Below are 15,895 nucleotides of genomic sequence, written 5' to 3' on the forward strand. Positions count from 1 at the left end.
ACGATTCCAGCTTATCCATTTTTATATTCTCCACAGACCTTACCTTACCCCGGGCAACATACAGAAATATTTTGGAGCGGAGGAGGCCGCTTGCCCGCGCTGCAATACACTAGGGGCGGGTCTGACTCGCATGCTCAGAGAGTGCCCCCACCTACAAGACTACTGGAGAGACGTTGGCGACACCTTGAACGAGGCCGCGGACAGGGACCTCCAATACACTACGGCAGTCAGCATTCTACACTGGTTTCCACACACACCCAAAAATAAGATGTCGAGCAGGTTCATAGATATGGGCCTCCTTTTAGTCAAGCGGGAATTGACAAGGGGATGGAAGGCGAAAACGAGCCTGACACATCGGAGATGGCTCGCTGAGTTTTTGAAATGGGCGGCGAGCGAGAGCACGATTAGGTATCAATTAGCGCGTAGAAGGGCAGACGAACGGGCCCTGGAGGCGGCTATGGAATGGGAACTCTTGGTGGAGGCACTGCGAGATAGCACACTAGATGAGGAGGAGGATGAACGAGAAGGGACGACTAATGCCACTAACGGCCAAGGGATGTCAGCACCAACACCAGTCGCACACACACAGTAGATAACCAAGGCCGTTTGATTGTGGTTATACAGACTCAATTCCTGACCGAGAACGATCGGTGACACTTGGGGGGGAGGGTGAGTCCTAAGGAGGGGGGGGAATCCCTTACAGGTAGTGTAGTTGGGATTTTAGTTATAGACACTACAGGGAGGGGGGGGATTAGGGCAAAATCCAAAAGCAGACAGTGGAACCCCCCCACATGCGCCGTACAGTGACCTCCGATTGTGAGGATTGCACCGATTTGAGATATTGCCGCCCGACCTCCGGGATGTGGGCTGAATGGCTGTGTATACCTGATGGGGACTTAAAAACGAGAGGTGGGATTTCACACTGATGATACTTATGTGATTGACATATTCTGTGATTAATTCTGCAATAAAAATTGTTTACAAAAAAAAAGTAGTGTGTGTGTTTGTGTGTGTGGTTGTGAGTGTTTATGGAGTTGTTTGTGACTGTATGTATGTGGTTGTATGTGTGTGGTGGTGTGTGTGAAAGTGGTTGTGTGTGTGGTTGTGGTTGGTTATGTTTGTGTGTGTGGCTGTGTGTGTAGTTGTTTGTGTGGTAGTGTGTGTGTTTGTGTGTGTGATTGGGTGTGGTTGTGCTTGTGGTTGTGTGGGTGTGTGTGTGATTGTGTGTGTGGTTGTGTGTGTGGTTGTGTGTGTGTGGTTGTGTGTGTGGTTGTGTGTGTGAGTGTGGTTGTGTGTGTGGGTGTGGTTGTGTATGTTTGTCGTTCTATATGTGTGGTTGTGTGTGTTTGTGTGTTGCTGTGGTTGTGTGTATTGTTGGGGTTGTGTGTGTGGTTGTGTGTTTGGGTGTGGTTGTGTTTGTGTTGGTGTGTGTGTTGTGTGTGTGGTTGTGTGGTTGTGTGTGTGGTTGTGTTTGTGTGTGTGGTTGTGGTTGTGTGTGTGGTTGCGGTTGTGTGTGTGGTTGTGTGTGTTGTTGTGCGTGTGGTTGTGTGTGTGGTCTTGTGTGTGTGGTTGGTTGTGTGTGTGTATGTGGTTGCATGTGTGTGGTTGTGTGTATGTTTGTAGTTGTGTATGTGTGTGGTTGTGTGTGTTAATGTGGATGTGTGTGTCTGGTTGTGGTTGTGTGTGTGTTTGTGTGTGCTTGTGTGTGTGTAGTTGTGTATGTGGTTGTGTGTGTGGTTGTGCGTGTGGTTGTGGTTGTATGTGGTTGTGTGTGTGCTTGTAGTTGTGTGTGTGACTGTAATACTAACTAAAGCATCTAAAAATAAATGAACACAAACTTCGAGTTTGTCGAAAGAGAAAGCATGTTGTAAGTCAAACGTGGCAGCAAAGCTTTGACACAATAAAAAAAACAAGATCACTTAGCGAAGACTGAGTGCAGATAATGGATATACACAGCCCATCAACTTAAGACTTCGATTGCAGCCAATGTGCACTCAAACCTGCCCCCTCCTTGCGAGTTTCACCCATATCTCATGAGTTATAACTGCTGCACCCACCATAGCGCTTTGAGATCTAAAGCGCTACATAGGTCTAATCGACTAACCAGTCGCCAACATGCTGTGCTTTTAAAGAGAATCTGCCAAAAGTTTCCAGCTTCCTCATCATGTCCTCATGAAAGCGCCAACGAAAGGACTCCATGAATGGTGCAACGGACATGAAGTAGCCGCTGCAATCAGAAATAAACACTGTGAACCTTGTCCAGTCTCACGGTAATATTTCCTTAATGTTCCTTAAGTCACAAAACAGTAATACTAAAAGCATCTCTAAAATAAAGGAACACAAACATCGAGTTTGTGGAAAGCATTATTAACAAGCATTGACTTTACCTATAATTGCGGCACGAGCGATCTACTTTGATCATTGAATCGCGGGTGCTGCGATTATAGCAAAAGTTAATAAATAGATGTTTTTTTCTATTTTTTCACTTTTGCTATAATCGCTGCACCCGCGCTTTGCTTTTAACATTAAAAGTAAAGCGCGGGTGCTGCGATAATAGCAAAAGTAAAGAATTAGAAAGAAACATTTATCTTATTTATTTGTGCTACAATTGCAACGCAAGTGGTGACGCGAGGGCTAGCATTGCATGCAGGCGTCAGGTGCACACGGGAAAGGGAAGTGATGTTATAGACACAACCTGCGTTTTCTGGGATCAAAATGTTACACATGATAATGGAGTCAGCACTGCTCTGTGGATGAAGCTACTACGGGGCTCTTGAAAATCTTAATGATGTAGTTTGACACCTGAGGATATTTTCAAAGACTTTGACTATATATGAAGAACCATCAATAAAACATAATTCTATGTCAGGACAGGAGGCTCCGATTATGCTTTTCTCATTTCTTTAATGAAATGCTCAGCAGCCAATAAATGAACAAAAAACTACATCTCCCATGAACACCAGGGAGTAACCATAGAGTATAGCGTATAAAAGGTCAACACATTAGTCTGTCTTCCTCTTTCTTTGCTGCTCCGCAGCCAGTTAAGTGCATTATCTTTATTACTCTTGGCATTTTACTGTTTATGTTACATTGTGCCGTGTTGCTTACTGTCGCTTTGTGCTTTGCCTTTGCGCAGTGTGTCGCGCGTCTGGGGGCTCGGTCTCCGTTGTTTCGTCGCGCATTTTCGCCGCTTTTGGCGTGCAGTTTGCATGGTTACCGGAGCGTGTGTCTCACCTCCGTTTTGGTCGCCGAGCGCTTCCTAGCTGCTCGCGCGCTTCTTGTGGAGCGGGAGCAGGGGTTCCGTTTGTTTTGGAGCGCGAGCGCTCCTCGGCGGTTTTCACTGGCAGGCGACAGTCGCGCATGCGCGCTGTCCCATTTCCGGTTGCTTTCTCTTCAGCTGGTTGAGTGACGGCCTTTGTTGACGTCTTGCCCACGGCCTGTCAGTGCAATTAACCCCGTCTGACGCCGAGGTCTTTTAGGACTTTGGTTGTGTATTTTCTGGCATAGGCTCTGCCTAGAGTGTTGTTTGGTGCAGGCTTTGGCTCCCTCCACGTCTTATTTGCTAACAAGTCAGGTTTGTTCCTGCTTTTAAGCCTGCTTTGGGGTTTATACACTCCCCCTTGACTTGTGTTTTTCCAACACTCCATATTTTTGTCTAGTCGTCTTGTGGGCATTTTACCTCTACCTAGGTGTAGAATGGCTGACTATTATGATGACGCTGAGGACGACTACTATTATGCTGATGAGGAGGAAGGCTCCTTGGAACAGGATTTAGTTGAACAATTGGACAAGGGTGTTCAACAGTCCGTTAACAAAGCACTAGTACGTGCTATTAATCCTTTGAAGCGTCATCTCAATCTCTATGCACAGCAGCAGGGCTGGTTGCCTGCTTCCAAGAAAACGGCGAAGTCGCCTGTTAACCCTCACAAGACTGACTTTCAGCGTCTGGCGAAAAGTTTGGCATCTGCGCCATCCTCAACTGTTTGTCTTCATGATGCTGATTCGGATAATGTGCTATCTTCAGCATCTTCAGACCATGTTTCTCCTCCACCTAAAAAACGGGTCTGTAAAGAACATTTTGTAGACGCTCCCGAGCGTCCTCCGGTGCTCAATTTCGAGCCTGCAGACATCATTCATCCGAACTCTTCCTCATGGGTGCCTTCTCCAGCTGTAGCTGCCTACATTGAGGCGCATATCCGCCAGCCTTTTGAGGCTTCAGTTCGTGCCCGGTTGCGCTCAGAGTGCCCGAGGCCTGATTTGTCTGCCCATTTGGCTGAGACGCCAGATGTTGACCCCATGATGGTCACGTATTTGAAAAAATATGCCAAGGACCCGAAGAAGGGCCTTGATAGATCTTGGCGGTCTTGTCAAGATAAGATGTTGGACCTGCTTGGGCCTCTCACTAAGATTTTGGACCTAGGTTACAGAGCACAAGAAGCTTCTGCCCTTGTGAACCCAAAGGAGATGATCGAATGGGCGCAACGGGCGATTTGCCAATTGGGAAATGCAAATTGTGCAATGTCTGCGGAGCGTCGCAGGTCCATCTTGTTGAAGCTTGACCCTAGACTCTCTGAATTAGCCACTTCAGAGTCGGGCCCTGAGGCGGACGGCCTCCTGTTTGGTCAGCCATTCCTTAAGGAACTCACGCGCTTTGTATCCACCTTCAGTGGCATCGACAAGGCGCAGGCCTCCTTGCGGCGAGCCATGCGTCTGGTTTTTGGGAAGGCCGGACGAGGTAGGGGACGCTCGTTCGGCCGTGGTTCTGCCAATCAGTCCCAGAGAGGCAATTCCTCTCAGCACAGAGGCTCCTACGACGCAGGTTATTCATCGAGAGCCAACTTTTATCCTTCCAGAAAAGGAAAAGGCCAGTACGGCAAAGGACGTTCCGGTGGTCATCAGGGACAATACCAAGATTCCCACTCTACAGGTGAGCCTGATTCGTGCATGCGATGTGATGTTGGGGGGTCGCATTCAGTTTTTCCTGCAGAATTGGCGCATGCTCTCCGGCGATGCTTGGGTGCTACAAACTGTTCAAGGGTTCAGAATAGAATTCTATCACCCGATGCATCAGACTTGTCTCCCTCCTTGTCTACGTTTTTCTCTTCAGGATCAGGTTTGTCTCTCCGAGGAGATAGACTCTCTCCTCAAGAAGGGGGCGATTGTTCCAACCACCCGTCATCCGAAGGGTTTTGCCAGCTCTGTCTTTCTGGTCGAGAAAAAAGGGGGCGGTGCTCGCCTTGTTCTCAACCTGAAAGACTTCAACGGCGGAGTCGTTTATCGACATTTCAAGATGGAGGGAATCCATCTCTTGAGGGATCTCCTTCGAGAAGGGGATTGGATGGTCCGGCTGGACCTCAAAGATGCGTACCTCTCGGTTCCGATTTACAAACCGCATCGCCGTTTTCTCCAGTTTCTCTGGCAGGGAGTCTGGTACGAGTATCAGGTTCTCCCGTTCGGTCTTTCGTCGGCACCATGGTGCTTCACGAAGCTGTTGAGACCGGTTGTGGAACATCTTCGGTCTCTGGGTGTCAGGTTGATTATTTATCTGGACGATATTCTCCTTATGGCGGATTGTCCACTCAAACTTCTTCAACATCTGGAATTGTCCATCACTCTTTTACAGTCTCTGGGTTTTCTAATCAATGTTCAGAAATCGGTTTTGGTTCCAGCTCAGCGTATCGATTTCCTGGGCTTCCAGATCGACTCGGTAGCTTGTCAACTTCTCTTGCCCAACCAAAAGATGCGTTATATCATGAGAGAGTTGACATCTGTTATTTCCAGACCGACTGTGTCGTTGAGGTCGTTGGCACGTGTAGTAGGTCTGCTGGCGTCGTCCATTCAGGCGATATTTCCGGGTCCCCTACATTACAGGGCAATGCAGCGCCTGAAAATTCTTCATCTCCGGAGAGGCCTCGGATATTCCGATCAGATTCCTCTCACGGAGGAGGTCCGGTGGGAGATGCAGTGGTGGTTGGACCACATGGAGGCCTGGAACGGCCGAGCCCTCTTCGGTGTGTCCCCGGATCTAGTGATAGAATCCGATGCCAGTCGGTGGGGCTGGGGAGCCCGTTGCGGCTCGGTCTCGACCGGGGGTCGTTGGTCCCCTCAGGAATTGACACTACATATCAACTGTCTGGAACTTCTAGCGGGTTCCTTTGCGATCAAATGTTTTTCCCCCCTGCAGACCAGTGTTGTGTCCTTCTCCGGATGGACAATATATCAGCAGTCCGCTATGTAAACAAACTAGGCGGGACCAGGTCCAAAGTCCTGGCGGAGATCGCCAAAGTTTTTTGGCACTTCTGTCTGCAGAAGAAGATCACTGTTATTGCGGAGTACCTTCCGGGATGCCACAATCAGATAGCGGACTGGCACTCCAGGCATCTCCGGGATTACAGCGATTGAAGGCTGCATCCTCGGGTCTTCCGTGCTCTCCATCGGCGTTGGGGTCCTTGCCAACTAGATCTCTTTGCCTCACGCCTCAATGCGCAGCTTCCGCATTTTTACAGTTGGAGGCCGGACCCTCAGGCTCTGGCCACGGATGCCTTTCTCCAGCAGTGGCCATCGACCCTCTGCTATGCCTTCCCTCCATTTCTAATGATTCCCAGAGTATTGGCCTACTCCAAACGATTTCAGACGGATCTGATTCTGATTGCCCCTCTCTGGAGGGCTCAAGCGTGGTTTCCGGTCCTTCTAGAAATGTGTTCGGCTCCACCGTTTCTCCTTCCCCCATTGTGGAATCTCCTGTTGGACCCTCTCGGAGATCCTCATCCCCTGATCCTCTCAGGCTCCCTCCCCCTTCTCGCGTGGAAGATCTCGGGGATCGCTGGTCGCTCCCAGGCCTTTCAAGCGACGCTTCCAAGCTCCTTAGTGAAGCATGGGCTCCCAATACTCACAAACGGTATAAGGGATCTTGGAAGCGTTGGTGCGATTGGTGTTCACAACAACAAGTTGATCCCGTTTCAGCAGATATCAGCATGATTGTTAATTTCTTGGCCTCCTTAGCCACCTCTGGTCTGGCTTATTCGACTATCAACGGTTTCAGGTCGGCTATCTCGGCGGGTCATGCCCACATAGATGGGAAACCCGCGGGTGAACATCCTTTTGTTTCCAGGTTACTTAAAGGAGTTCGTTTTGCGAAACCTCCCACTCCTAAGTATGTTACCTTGTGGGATGTTTCAGTTGTACTCAGATTCTTGGAGGCCTGGCCTTCCAATGCTTCCTTATCTCGCAAGCAGCTATCTGCAAAACTGACTATGTTGCTATGCTTGGTTTCATGTAAGCGCGTGTCGGACGTACACGCTTTGGATCTGGCGGGTCGCAGCTTCACTCCTGAAGGAGTTTCCTTTCGTCTCTCCAGACGTACCAAATCTAATACGCCTTCTATTTCTTATCCTTCTTTTCCTTCTCACCCCAACCTTTGTGTGGTTCAATGCCTGAAGGATTATGAGGTGAGTACCGCTTCTTTGCGCTCAGACATGCAGGGTCAGCTTCTGATTGCATTACAAAAGCCTTTTCGTCCTGTCTCTCCAGCTACCTTGGCGCGCTGGGTGCGGGGGCTTATGTCTGATGCAGGAATTGATGTTTCTGTGTTTGGCGCACATTCTACACGTGGAGCGATGGCGTCCAAGGCTTATTCAATGGGTGTTACTCTGTTTGATATCATGAAGGCTGCAGATTGGTCATCTGCTTCTGTGTTTAAGACATTTTATTTTAAGCCTATTGATAGTGTTGCTTCTGTGGTGGTGGATCAGCTTTAAAAAAGCATAATCGGAGCCTCCTGTCCTGACATAGAATTAAAAATTTGCAAACATTCGTGACAAGAATTTTCAATTCTATTAAGGACTAGGAGGCGAGGATTATCCCACCCGTGTTTCATATTTGTATGCTAATGTATTATGACTGTATATACGCAGTTACAAATATTTCATTCCTTGTTCTCCCTCCCTGACTTGCTGTTCAGTATTATTACTTTGGATATTATGGCTTCGTGTCTTTTTTCCAGGTTCAGACCAGAAGTGATGTTGTTTGTTCCTTGGCGGAATCGGTTGCTCCTCCTGGTTTCTGGACCCATGGTTCTTCGGCTGCCTTCTTCAGGATCCTCTGGATGACAGCGGCCTGTTTGGAATTGTTGTTCCTGTTGTATTTGGGATTTTATTTTAACTTGGACATTTTCCCACAAAGAAAGAGGAAGACAGACTAATGTGTTGACCTTTTATATGCTATACTCTATGGTTACTCCCTGGTGTTCATGGGAGATGTAGTTTTTTGTTCATTTATTGGCTGCTGAGCATTTCATTAAAGAAATGAGAAAAGCATAATCCTCGCCTCCTAGTCCTTAATAGAATTGAAAATTCTTGTCACGAATGTTTGCAAATTTTTAAATATTCCTTTCCTTACGACACCCTAAAGATCAGCTTTCTGTCAACCTAGTTGAGTCTCATGAATGCACACACGGGCTGGCATTCAGAGGTGAAGTGAGGTTGCATAACTTAAGGTGACTTGAACACATTTACATTTAAAGAGCATGTGTGCCACAAATAGGCGCTACATTCAAGAGGAACTTTCACTGCCAGCGATAAGCCATTGCTGCCCGGCCAGGGAACCCTCCTCTGCGGTTCCACTTCTAGATTAGGAGGGAGGCAGCGGCTTCATTCGTGAATACTAATGTACAGTCGCATGTCGAAAAAGCTACCGGAAATAGACGCCTGTCCACGTCATAGATACGCCAATGGGCGCAACCTTGATGTTGCTTGACTACAAAGCATTTACAGGATGGAAAGCTAGAGGAAAAGCAAGAAAATAGAGATGGAAAAGTAGAGAAAAAGACAGGTAAGCTTGAAAGAGAAAGAACGAGGCGCTAGACAGGATTAACACTGAATAAGAAGACAGGTGTAGTAATACGGGTAATAGGTGGAACACACACATAACCGAGATAAACTTATTGGCAGGGACAGAGGGACAGATTGACAGCGGGAATAGTAAAAGAGAGACAGATAAATATTGCATACTGCCACAATCAACTATTCAGTGTAAACACAAAATAACCACAGCAGCCAGCAAAACCGAATGAAAATATACAAAAGAGACACCACTAACCCCCCCGAAGAAACAGCCTGGGTGTCCGAGCAGGACTCAGACTGAAAGACACAAAGAGGTAGGGTGACCAGGCATCCCAGTTTTGCCAGGACGGTCTTTGTTTTTAACCAGCAGTCCCAGCAAATTTCAAGAAATGTAGCTCATGTCCCCGTTTTTAGAGAAGGTCGACTGAAAACAGTGGGAGGTGTTTTTAGGTCGAGGGACCGTTAAGCTGCGAAGCAGCTTCCGGTCCGGAGAATTAATGTCTCTCAGTAGCTCAGTAGATCCCGCCTCCTTGCCCCGTCTCTTCTCCATTGGCTGGCTTCCTAAACAGAGGCCAGCCATTGGAGGAGAGATCCGTCACTCCGATGTAGCCCCGTCCTTTTCGGATTTGGGGGCGTAATTTTTGCTGTTCTTTAGACAGTGATGTCGTCCGTCACTCAGCCCAGCAAAACACGCCCCCAAATCCGAAAATGGCCGTGTGTTTCTCCGAGGCATTGTCTCCTTGCCTCGGAGAAACGTGGTGGTGTTTTCGGAGCTGCTCGCCTCCCTTCCCTGCTGCTTTTAGGAGCTGCTCGGCTCCGCTCGCCTCCCCCCTCCCTCTGCCCTCCTCCGTCGCGCTCTCACCTCTCCCCCCCCCTCCCTCTGCCGCAGCTCTCCTCCGTCGTGCTCTGCCGCTCCCCGGCCCCCACCCCTCCCTCCCGCATTAGTCAACGCACCTCTACCCCAAACTACAGTGAGACTTGGTAAGCAGCACTCCAGCTCTCCACCGCTCCAATCACACAGAATTAACCCTTGACCCCCTGTTTCCCTCTTGCACGCACCCTGCTCTGTCAAGGCCGCTCCAGCCTGCTCCACAGCGCCATGCCGTTCATAGCTGTGCTCTCCTGCGCCACTCTGCGGCTACAGGTATGAGGCCCAGCGTACACAAGCAGTGCACCCCAATCTTCCCTGTAGCACCCCCTTCAGCGGCAGCCACGCAGCGCTACCAGGACACCGGATATTACTGTGTAATGTGCACGCATGCTGCACGGAGACACCCAGCTCCGCCAGCCGAGACGGTGCTCGTGAGAGACTGTCAGAGTCTAAGCGAGTGGGTGAGGCCATGGCGGGGACACTGGACGCCCGGGGCCAGGAAGTGAGGCAGGAAGCGCCTACACTCACAGCACCGGGAAGAGGCGCTGTGCCCTGCCCAAGTGAACCAGGCAGTAGGAAGAGGGCGTTGGCATCTCGTGGCAATGCGCCACCTGCCCGTGACCAGCTCCTGACACATGCTTGGCCCGCTGCACGCGAGGGGTGGGGGCACACCTGGGCGATGGCGGAATGGGGGAGCACAGGAGCCATCCTGGAAGATCAAGGGTGGGGGCGCAGCCAGCAGCCTCTTCCCAACAGGTAGCTCGTGGGGGCACAGTGATGGAGCGCAGACTGGGCACCAGATGGGCTGCCGACCCATCCGTCGCCCGCACAACGTCCCCTTCCTTTCGAGGCCACCGGACGCATTAACACTCTCCTACTGCGTCCTTCCGGTCTCTTCCTTCCCCATTGGTTCACCATGAAAGCCCCCGCCCCCCCTTCAAAAAATATAATATTAATGCAATCCTTAGCAGCCGATCCTTTCACCAGAGACCTCGGCCTACCTCTCCATAGCAAGCAAAATGCCCCCCCCCCCTCCACCTCATTGAACAATCATGTCAGCCCGAGCACTTCCGGCTACTGCCCCGCTCCTTCCTGTCTCAAGCTACCACTGCTCCGCGGACAGGGTTGGAGGGTCAGAAGGGCCCCTTCCGTTGTCACTCCTCCTCCCTCCTGCCAGGGCCTCAGCCTTGCACAGCAACCTCCACCCCCCCTCCTTGCAGGTGCCACCTGCCCCCCACACCCCCCGCCCCCCCAGCTCGTGCCCCCCGGAGTGCACTCACAGTTAACAGATTACATATAATCAGCGGTTTATCTATTTGCTTGGAGGGGTAATAAAAAGAAGTGTGTAATTCTGTCTTTGTTCTCGGACTGCTGAGCAAGGCCCGCCGGCAGACTGTTTACCCACGGGTGGGGGGCCCTCTGTCGGACAAGGTAATGTGGAGGCCATGCGTGGGGGGGGGTGGGGGTCCAAAGGGTGGCAGGTGTGTGTGGAAGGGGCGAGGGTCACTACAAAGCAAACAAAAAAAGTGCAACTTCCAGGCACTAGCTGAGAACCTCTCCAGGCGTAAATATGTTAATTTAACATCCACGTGTACATTAAGTTGGAAGGAGCGGGGTGTGCCTGGTGCAGGGGGAGACGCGGCCTGACCGTAGGTCCGGCGGTAATCGAAGGATTCCGCTGCTCCAAACCTGTGGGGGGACGCCCTGGAAGCGCCATTTTAAAGCGCCCCGGCCTCTATGCAAGCCGCAGTAAACTGAATAAATTGTACTGTTCAACCACAGGCCTGGCTTGGAAACAGCGCTGGCGGCACAACCAGTCCATGGCACTCTCTGGACCGTCATCAGGTGCAAGAGGGAGGGGTAAAGAAATCCAACAGAGACACTGGTGGTAAAACAGGGGGTGCTTAGAGGGCAGTCGGGGTGAAAACCAACTTCAAGTACATATCTAAGCCCGTCCCTCGAGAAGAGGGGAACCGGCTGTTAAGCATGACGGACACACAGCCCCCTTTCCTCGCTCCTCCTTAGCGCCCCCCATGCAGCCTTAAGCGCTTCCTCCCAGGACTAGAGATAAGCCGCATCCACAAGCCCCCCTGGGCTAGAGCCCCTCCCACAGCACGGGCTGTCTCATCACTACTGTGACCGGACTCACGAGCAGATAACATTCCTGTATCACTGCTTTGGAAGAGTGCTCTCACGGGGGAAGGAGTTTTTTTTTATGTTTAAATGGGAATCGAGTTGCTTTAGTGCAAAAAGCCACGAGTGTGTGCCATCACCAGGGCACTTGTCAGGTGACTGACTGCCCGTGTGACCTGCGGCACAACACGGTATTTGATTAACTGGATACAAATCCATGTAAAATTCGTAAACGTAGCGATAAAAATGTTGCTTTACATTTTTCTCTTTCGATGGGTCACTCGCCAGCCTCGAACAGCTCAGCTCTAGTGTATTGAAATGTGCACAGTTGTTGTCGTGTTTTGTTACACACGACCTTTGCACTTCTGACGCTGCTCGGCAGCGATCACGGCTCCCAGGGCCCGTCCCTGCACACGACGGGCTCACGGCTGAACACCCTGGCTGTGCTTGCTCCCCTGCCCCCTGGCTGTGCTTGCTCCCATGCCCCCTGGCTGTGCTTGCTCCTCTGCCCCCTGGCTGTGCTTGCTTCCCTGCCCCCTCGCTGTGCTTCCTCTCCTGTGTGTGTATGTGGCTCTGGGTGTGTGTGGGGCTCTGGGTGTGTGTGGGGCTCTGGGTGTGTGTGTGGGGCTCTGGGTGTGTGTGTGGGGCTCTGGGTGTGTGTGTGGGGATCTGGGTGTGTGTGTGGGGCTCTGGGTGTGTGTGGCTGTGTGTGTGCGTCTGTGGCTCTGTGTGTTTGGCTCTGTGTGTGTGTGTGTGTGGCTCTGTGTGGATAGCTTTTTTTTGTAGGTGGCTCTATGTGTGGGTGGCTCTGTCTGTGTGAGGGTAGCTCTGTGTAGGGGGCTCTATGTGAATGACTGTGTGAGTGGCTCTGTGCGGGTGGCTCTGTATGTGTGTGTGTGGCTCTGTGTGGGTGTAAATGCAATAGGTCATGCATATGCGAGCGATTAAGCTATTGGCATTGTAAATGACAATGACATTTATTTAACGAATAAGCTATTGGCAATGTAATTGGCAATGCCATTTATTTATGATTAAAAAAAAATGTCATGAGCAATGCCAATAGCTCTACCTTTAATGATGCCGAGACAATTGCATTGTAAATGCTTGTTTATGTTTTACAAAGCAGGGATAGTTAGCAGTTGTTTCAAGAAAGCAATTTAATTACCAGGCAAGCTACTGGGCTTAAAAATTGCATTGTATGTATGTTATTACTGCCTGTTCTGTAATTCTTTGCTGAGGAGCAGTCTCATCGCTTGAAGTAAAATTGTAGTCCTTTTTCTATTTTTGTGAAAAGTCTCGGTTTTTGGTTTTAAAATTCTGGTCACCCTACAAAGAGGTCACAAACAGGCAGAAGAAACACCAGAAAGCCACATGCGAAGGTGCCCAGACGACATGAGTGATTTGAAGCCATTCACTGAAGATTCCTCAAGAGGCCACATTCAACCCTGCACTCAAGAAATGGATGCTCCGTAGGCAGCGGAGCAGTAGTGGGAAAAGGTGCTGGGTCCGCGCACGCGCCGCGAAAGTTATCGCGATCGGATTTACGCGATGAAGCCACATGGCAGCTGTGCACGTAACAGCAAGCTGGTGGCTGGAAAAAGCATGTGGAAAGCACTTTGTATTGTAAAGCACTAGTGAAGTCCTAAGAAACATTGTAGTGCGGCGGTGTGTATTTTAAAGCACATAAATAAGCAAGGGATTACTATACATACCCTGCATCGATTTCACTGAAAAAAGTATATGTTACCAGTTGTTATTCCTACTGAATAACAAATGAGCAAATGCAATTGTATAAGCAATACGCTAGCGTACTGTTGAAGTAAAGCAAAGGGTATTGTTCTCCAATTTAGATAAGTATTTACGCAACCTTAAAAACGGCAAAAAATAGGCGACGTTGCTTGTGAACGTAGGAGAGCTGTGTTTGAAGCAAAAGTTGTGGAGCTTTTAGCGTCGGTGATGTCAAGGTATGGCATTGTATCGAGAAGAGATGGCAAATGCTAGTTCGGTTTAATTTAAGTTAGAGTCAGAGCAAAGGCAGCGCTCATCACAGCAACAGAAACAAAGGGAGCAAAACAACGAGAGAGAGAGAGAGAGAGAGAGAGAGAGAATCGGGGGCTGGGGATGACACCCCTGTCCAGACTATTCACTGTTACCAGCCAGGACGTGGGAGGGGGGGAGGTGGGGGGGGGGGGGGGGGGGGTGTTCTTAACACTATGAATAAAGATCGGAGGGGAACTCAAAAGAAGGAATGAAAACGACACTTCTGGCTCCTCCATAGTTTCACTTTCACTTCATCTAGCTCATCTGCCTTCTGGTTGGTGGGTTCTCTTCCCGCCTCTTCCTCCGAGCCCTGGGTCGGGCAAAGTTCAGATCTTGTGAACTTCTCACCGAAGCTGGAATCCGCTTCCAGGTTGTTAATATTGACCCCTCCCGGCTCCTATGAGCTCACTACTGCACCCCCCTCATCATGATATGGGCCCCCATCCTCCTCCTGCTCCCAGGGGCCCTCTGGCTGCAGCCGACCCGAGCAGGTGAGTGTCCTGGGGAGCGGATACTGTTTGGGAGGTAGGTAACCTATACCGGAGTCTGTGGACACAGAGATAGGTCTGTGAGTGGGGATCAGTGTAACACAGGGTGAGGGCTGTGTGTGCAGATCAGTGTAACACAGGGTGAGGGCTGTGTGTGGGGAGCAGTGTAACACAGGGTGAGGGCTGTGTGTGGGGATCAGTGTAACACAGGGTGAGGGCTGTGTGTGGGGATCAGTGTAATACAGGGTGAGGGCTGTGTGTGGGGATCAGTGTAACACGGAGTGAGGGCTGTGTGTGGGGATCAGTGTAACACAGGGTGAGGGCTGTGTGTGGGGATCAGTGTAACACAGAGTGAGGGCTGTGTGTGGGGATCAGTGTAACACGGGGTGAGGGCTGTGTGTGGGGATCAGTGTAACACGGGGTGAGGGCTGTGTGTGGGGATCAGTGTAACACGGGGTGAGGGCTGTGTGTGGGGATCAGTGTAACACGGGGTGAGGGCTGTGTGTGGGGATCAGTGTAACACAGAGTGAGGGCTGTGTGTGGGGATCAGTGTAACACAGAGTGAGGGCTGTGTGTGGGGATCAGTGTAACACGGGGTGAGGGCTGTGTGTGGGGATCAGTGTAACACGGGGTGAGAGCTGTGTGTGGAGATCAGTGTAAGGGGTGAGGGCTGTGTGTGAGGATCAGTGTAACACGGGGCGTGGGCGGTGTGTGAGGATCAGTGTAACACGGGGCGTGGGCGGTGTGTGGCAATCAGGGTAAGAGGGTGAGGGCTGTGTGTGGGGATCAGTGTAACACGGGGTGAGGGCAGTGTGTGGGGATCAGTGTAACACGGGGTGAGGGGCTATGTGTGGGGATCAGTGTAACACAGAGTGAGGGCTGTGTGTGGGGATCAGTGTAACACAGGGTGGGGGCTGTGTGTGGGGATCAGTGTAACACAGAGTGAGGGCTGTGTGTGGGGATCAGTGTAACACGGGGTGAGGGCTGTGTGTGGGGATCAGTGTAACACGGGGTGAGAGCTGTGTGTGGAGATCAGTGTAAGGGGTGAGGGCTGTGTGTGAGGATCAGTGTAACACGGGGCGTGGGCGGTGTGTGAGGATCAGTGTAACACGGGGCGTGGGCGGTGTGTGGGAATCAGGGTAAGAGGGTGAGGGCTGTGTGTGGGGATCAGTGTAACACGGGGTGAGGGCAGTGTGTGGGGATCAGTGTAACACGGGGTGAGGGGCTATGTGTGGGGATCATTGTAACACGGGGTGAGAGCTGTGTGTGGAGATCAGTGTAAGGGGTGAGGGCTGTGTGTGAGGATCAGTGTAACACGGGGCGTGGGCGGTGTGTGAGGATCAGTGTAACACGGGGCGTGGGCGGTGTGTGGGAATCAGGGTAAGAGGGTGAGGGCTGTGTGTGGGGATTAGTGTAACACAGGGTAAGGGCTGTGTGTGGGGATCTTTGTAACACAGGGTGAGGGCTGTGTGTGGGGATCAGTGTAACACAGGGTGAAGGCTGTGTGTGGGGATCAGTGTAAC

At 50.8% G+C, this 15,895-nt stretch overlaps 1 protein-coding gene across 1 annotated transcript in view; it reads left to right on the forward strand.

The window, feature by feature from the left end:
* Positions 1-14,237: 14,237 nt before the first annotated feature.
* LOC147710001 (saoe class I histocompatibility antigen, A alpha chain-like) overlaps positions 14,238-15,895 on the forward strand; it is a 323,941-nt gene continuing 322,283 nt past the window's right edge. The window contains exon 1 of the mRNA XM_086919304.1: positions 14,238-14,375. Coding sequence (XP_086775430.1) covers positions 14,312-14,375 — 64 coding nt within the window. The 5' untranslated portion in view covers positions 14,238-14,311. The remainder of the gene's footprint in view (positions 14,376-15,895) is intronic.

Source organism: Lissotriton vulgaris, chromosome 5, assembly GCF_964263255.1.
Source record: "Lissotriton vulgaris chromosome 5, aLisVul1.2, whole genome shotgun sequence".
In the NCBI taxonomy this organism is placed as follows: Eukaryota; Metazoa; Chordata; class Amphibia; order Caudata; family Salamandridae; genus Lissotriton; species Lissotriton vulgaris.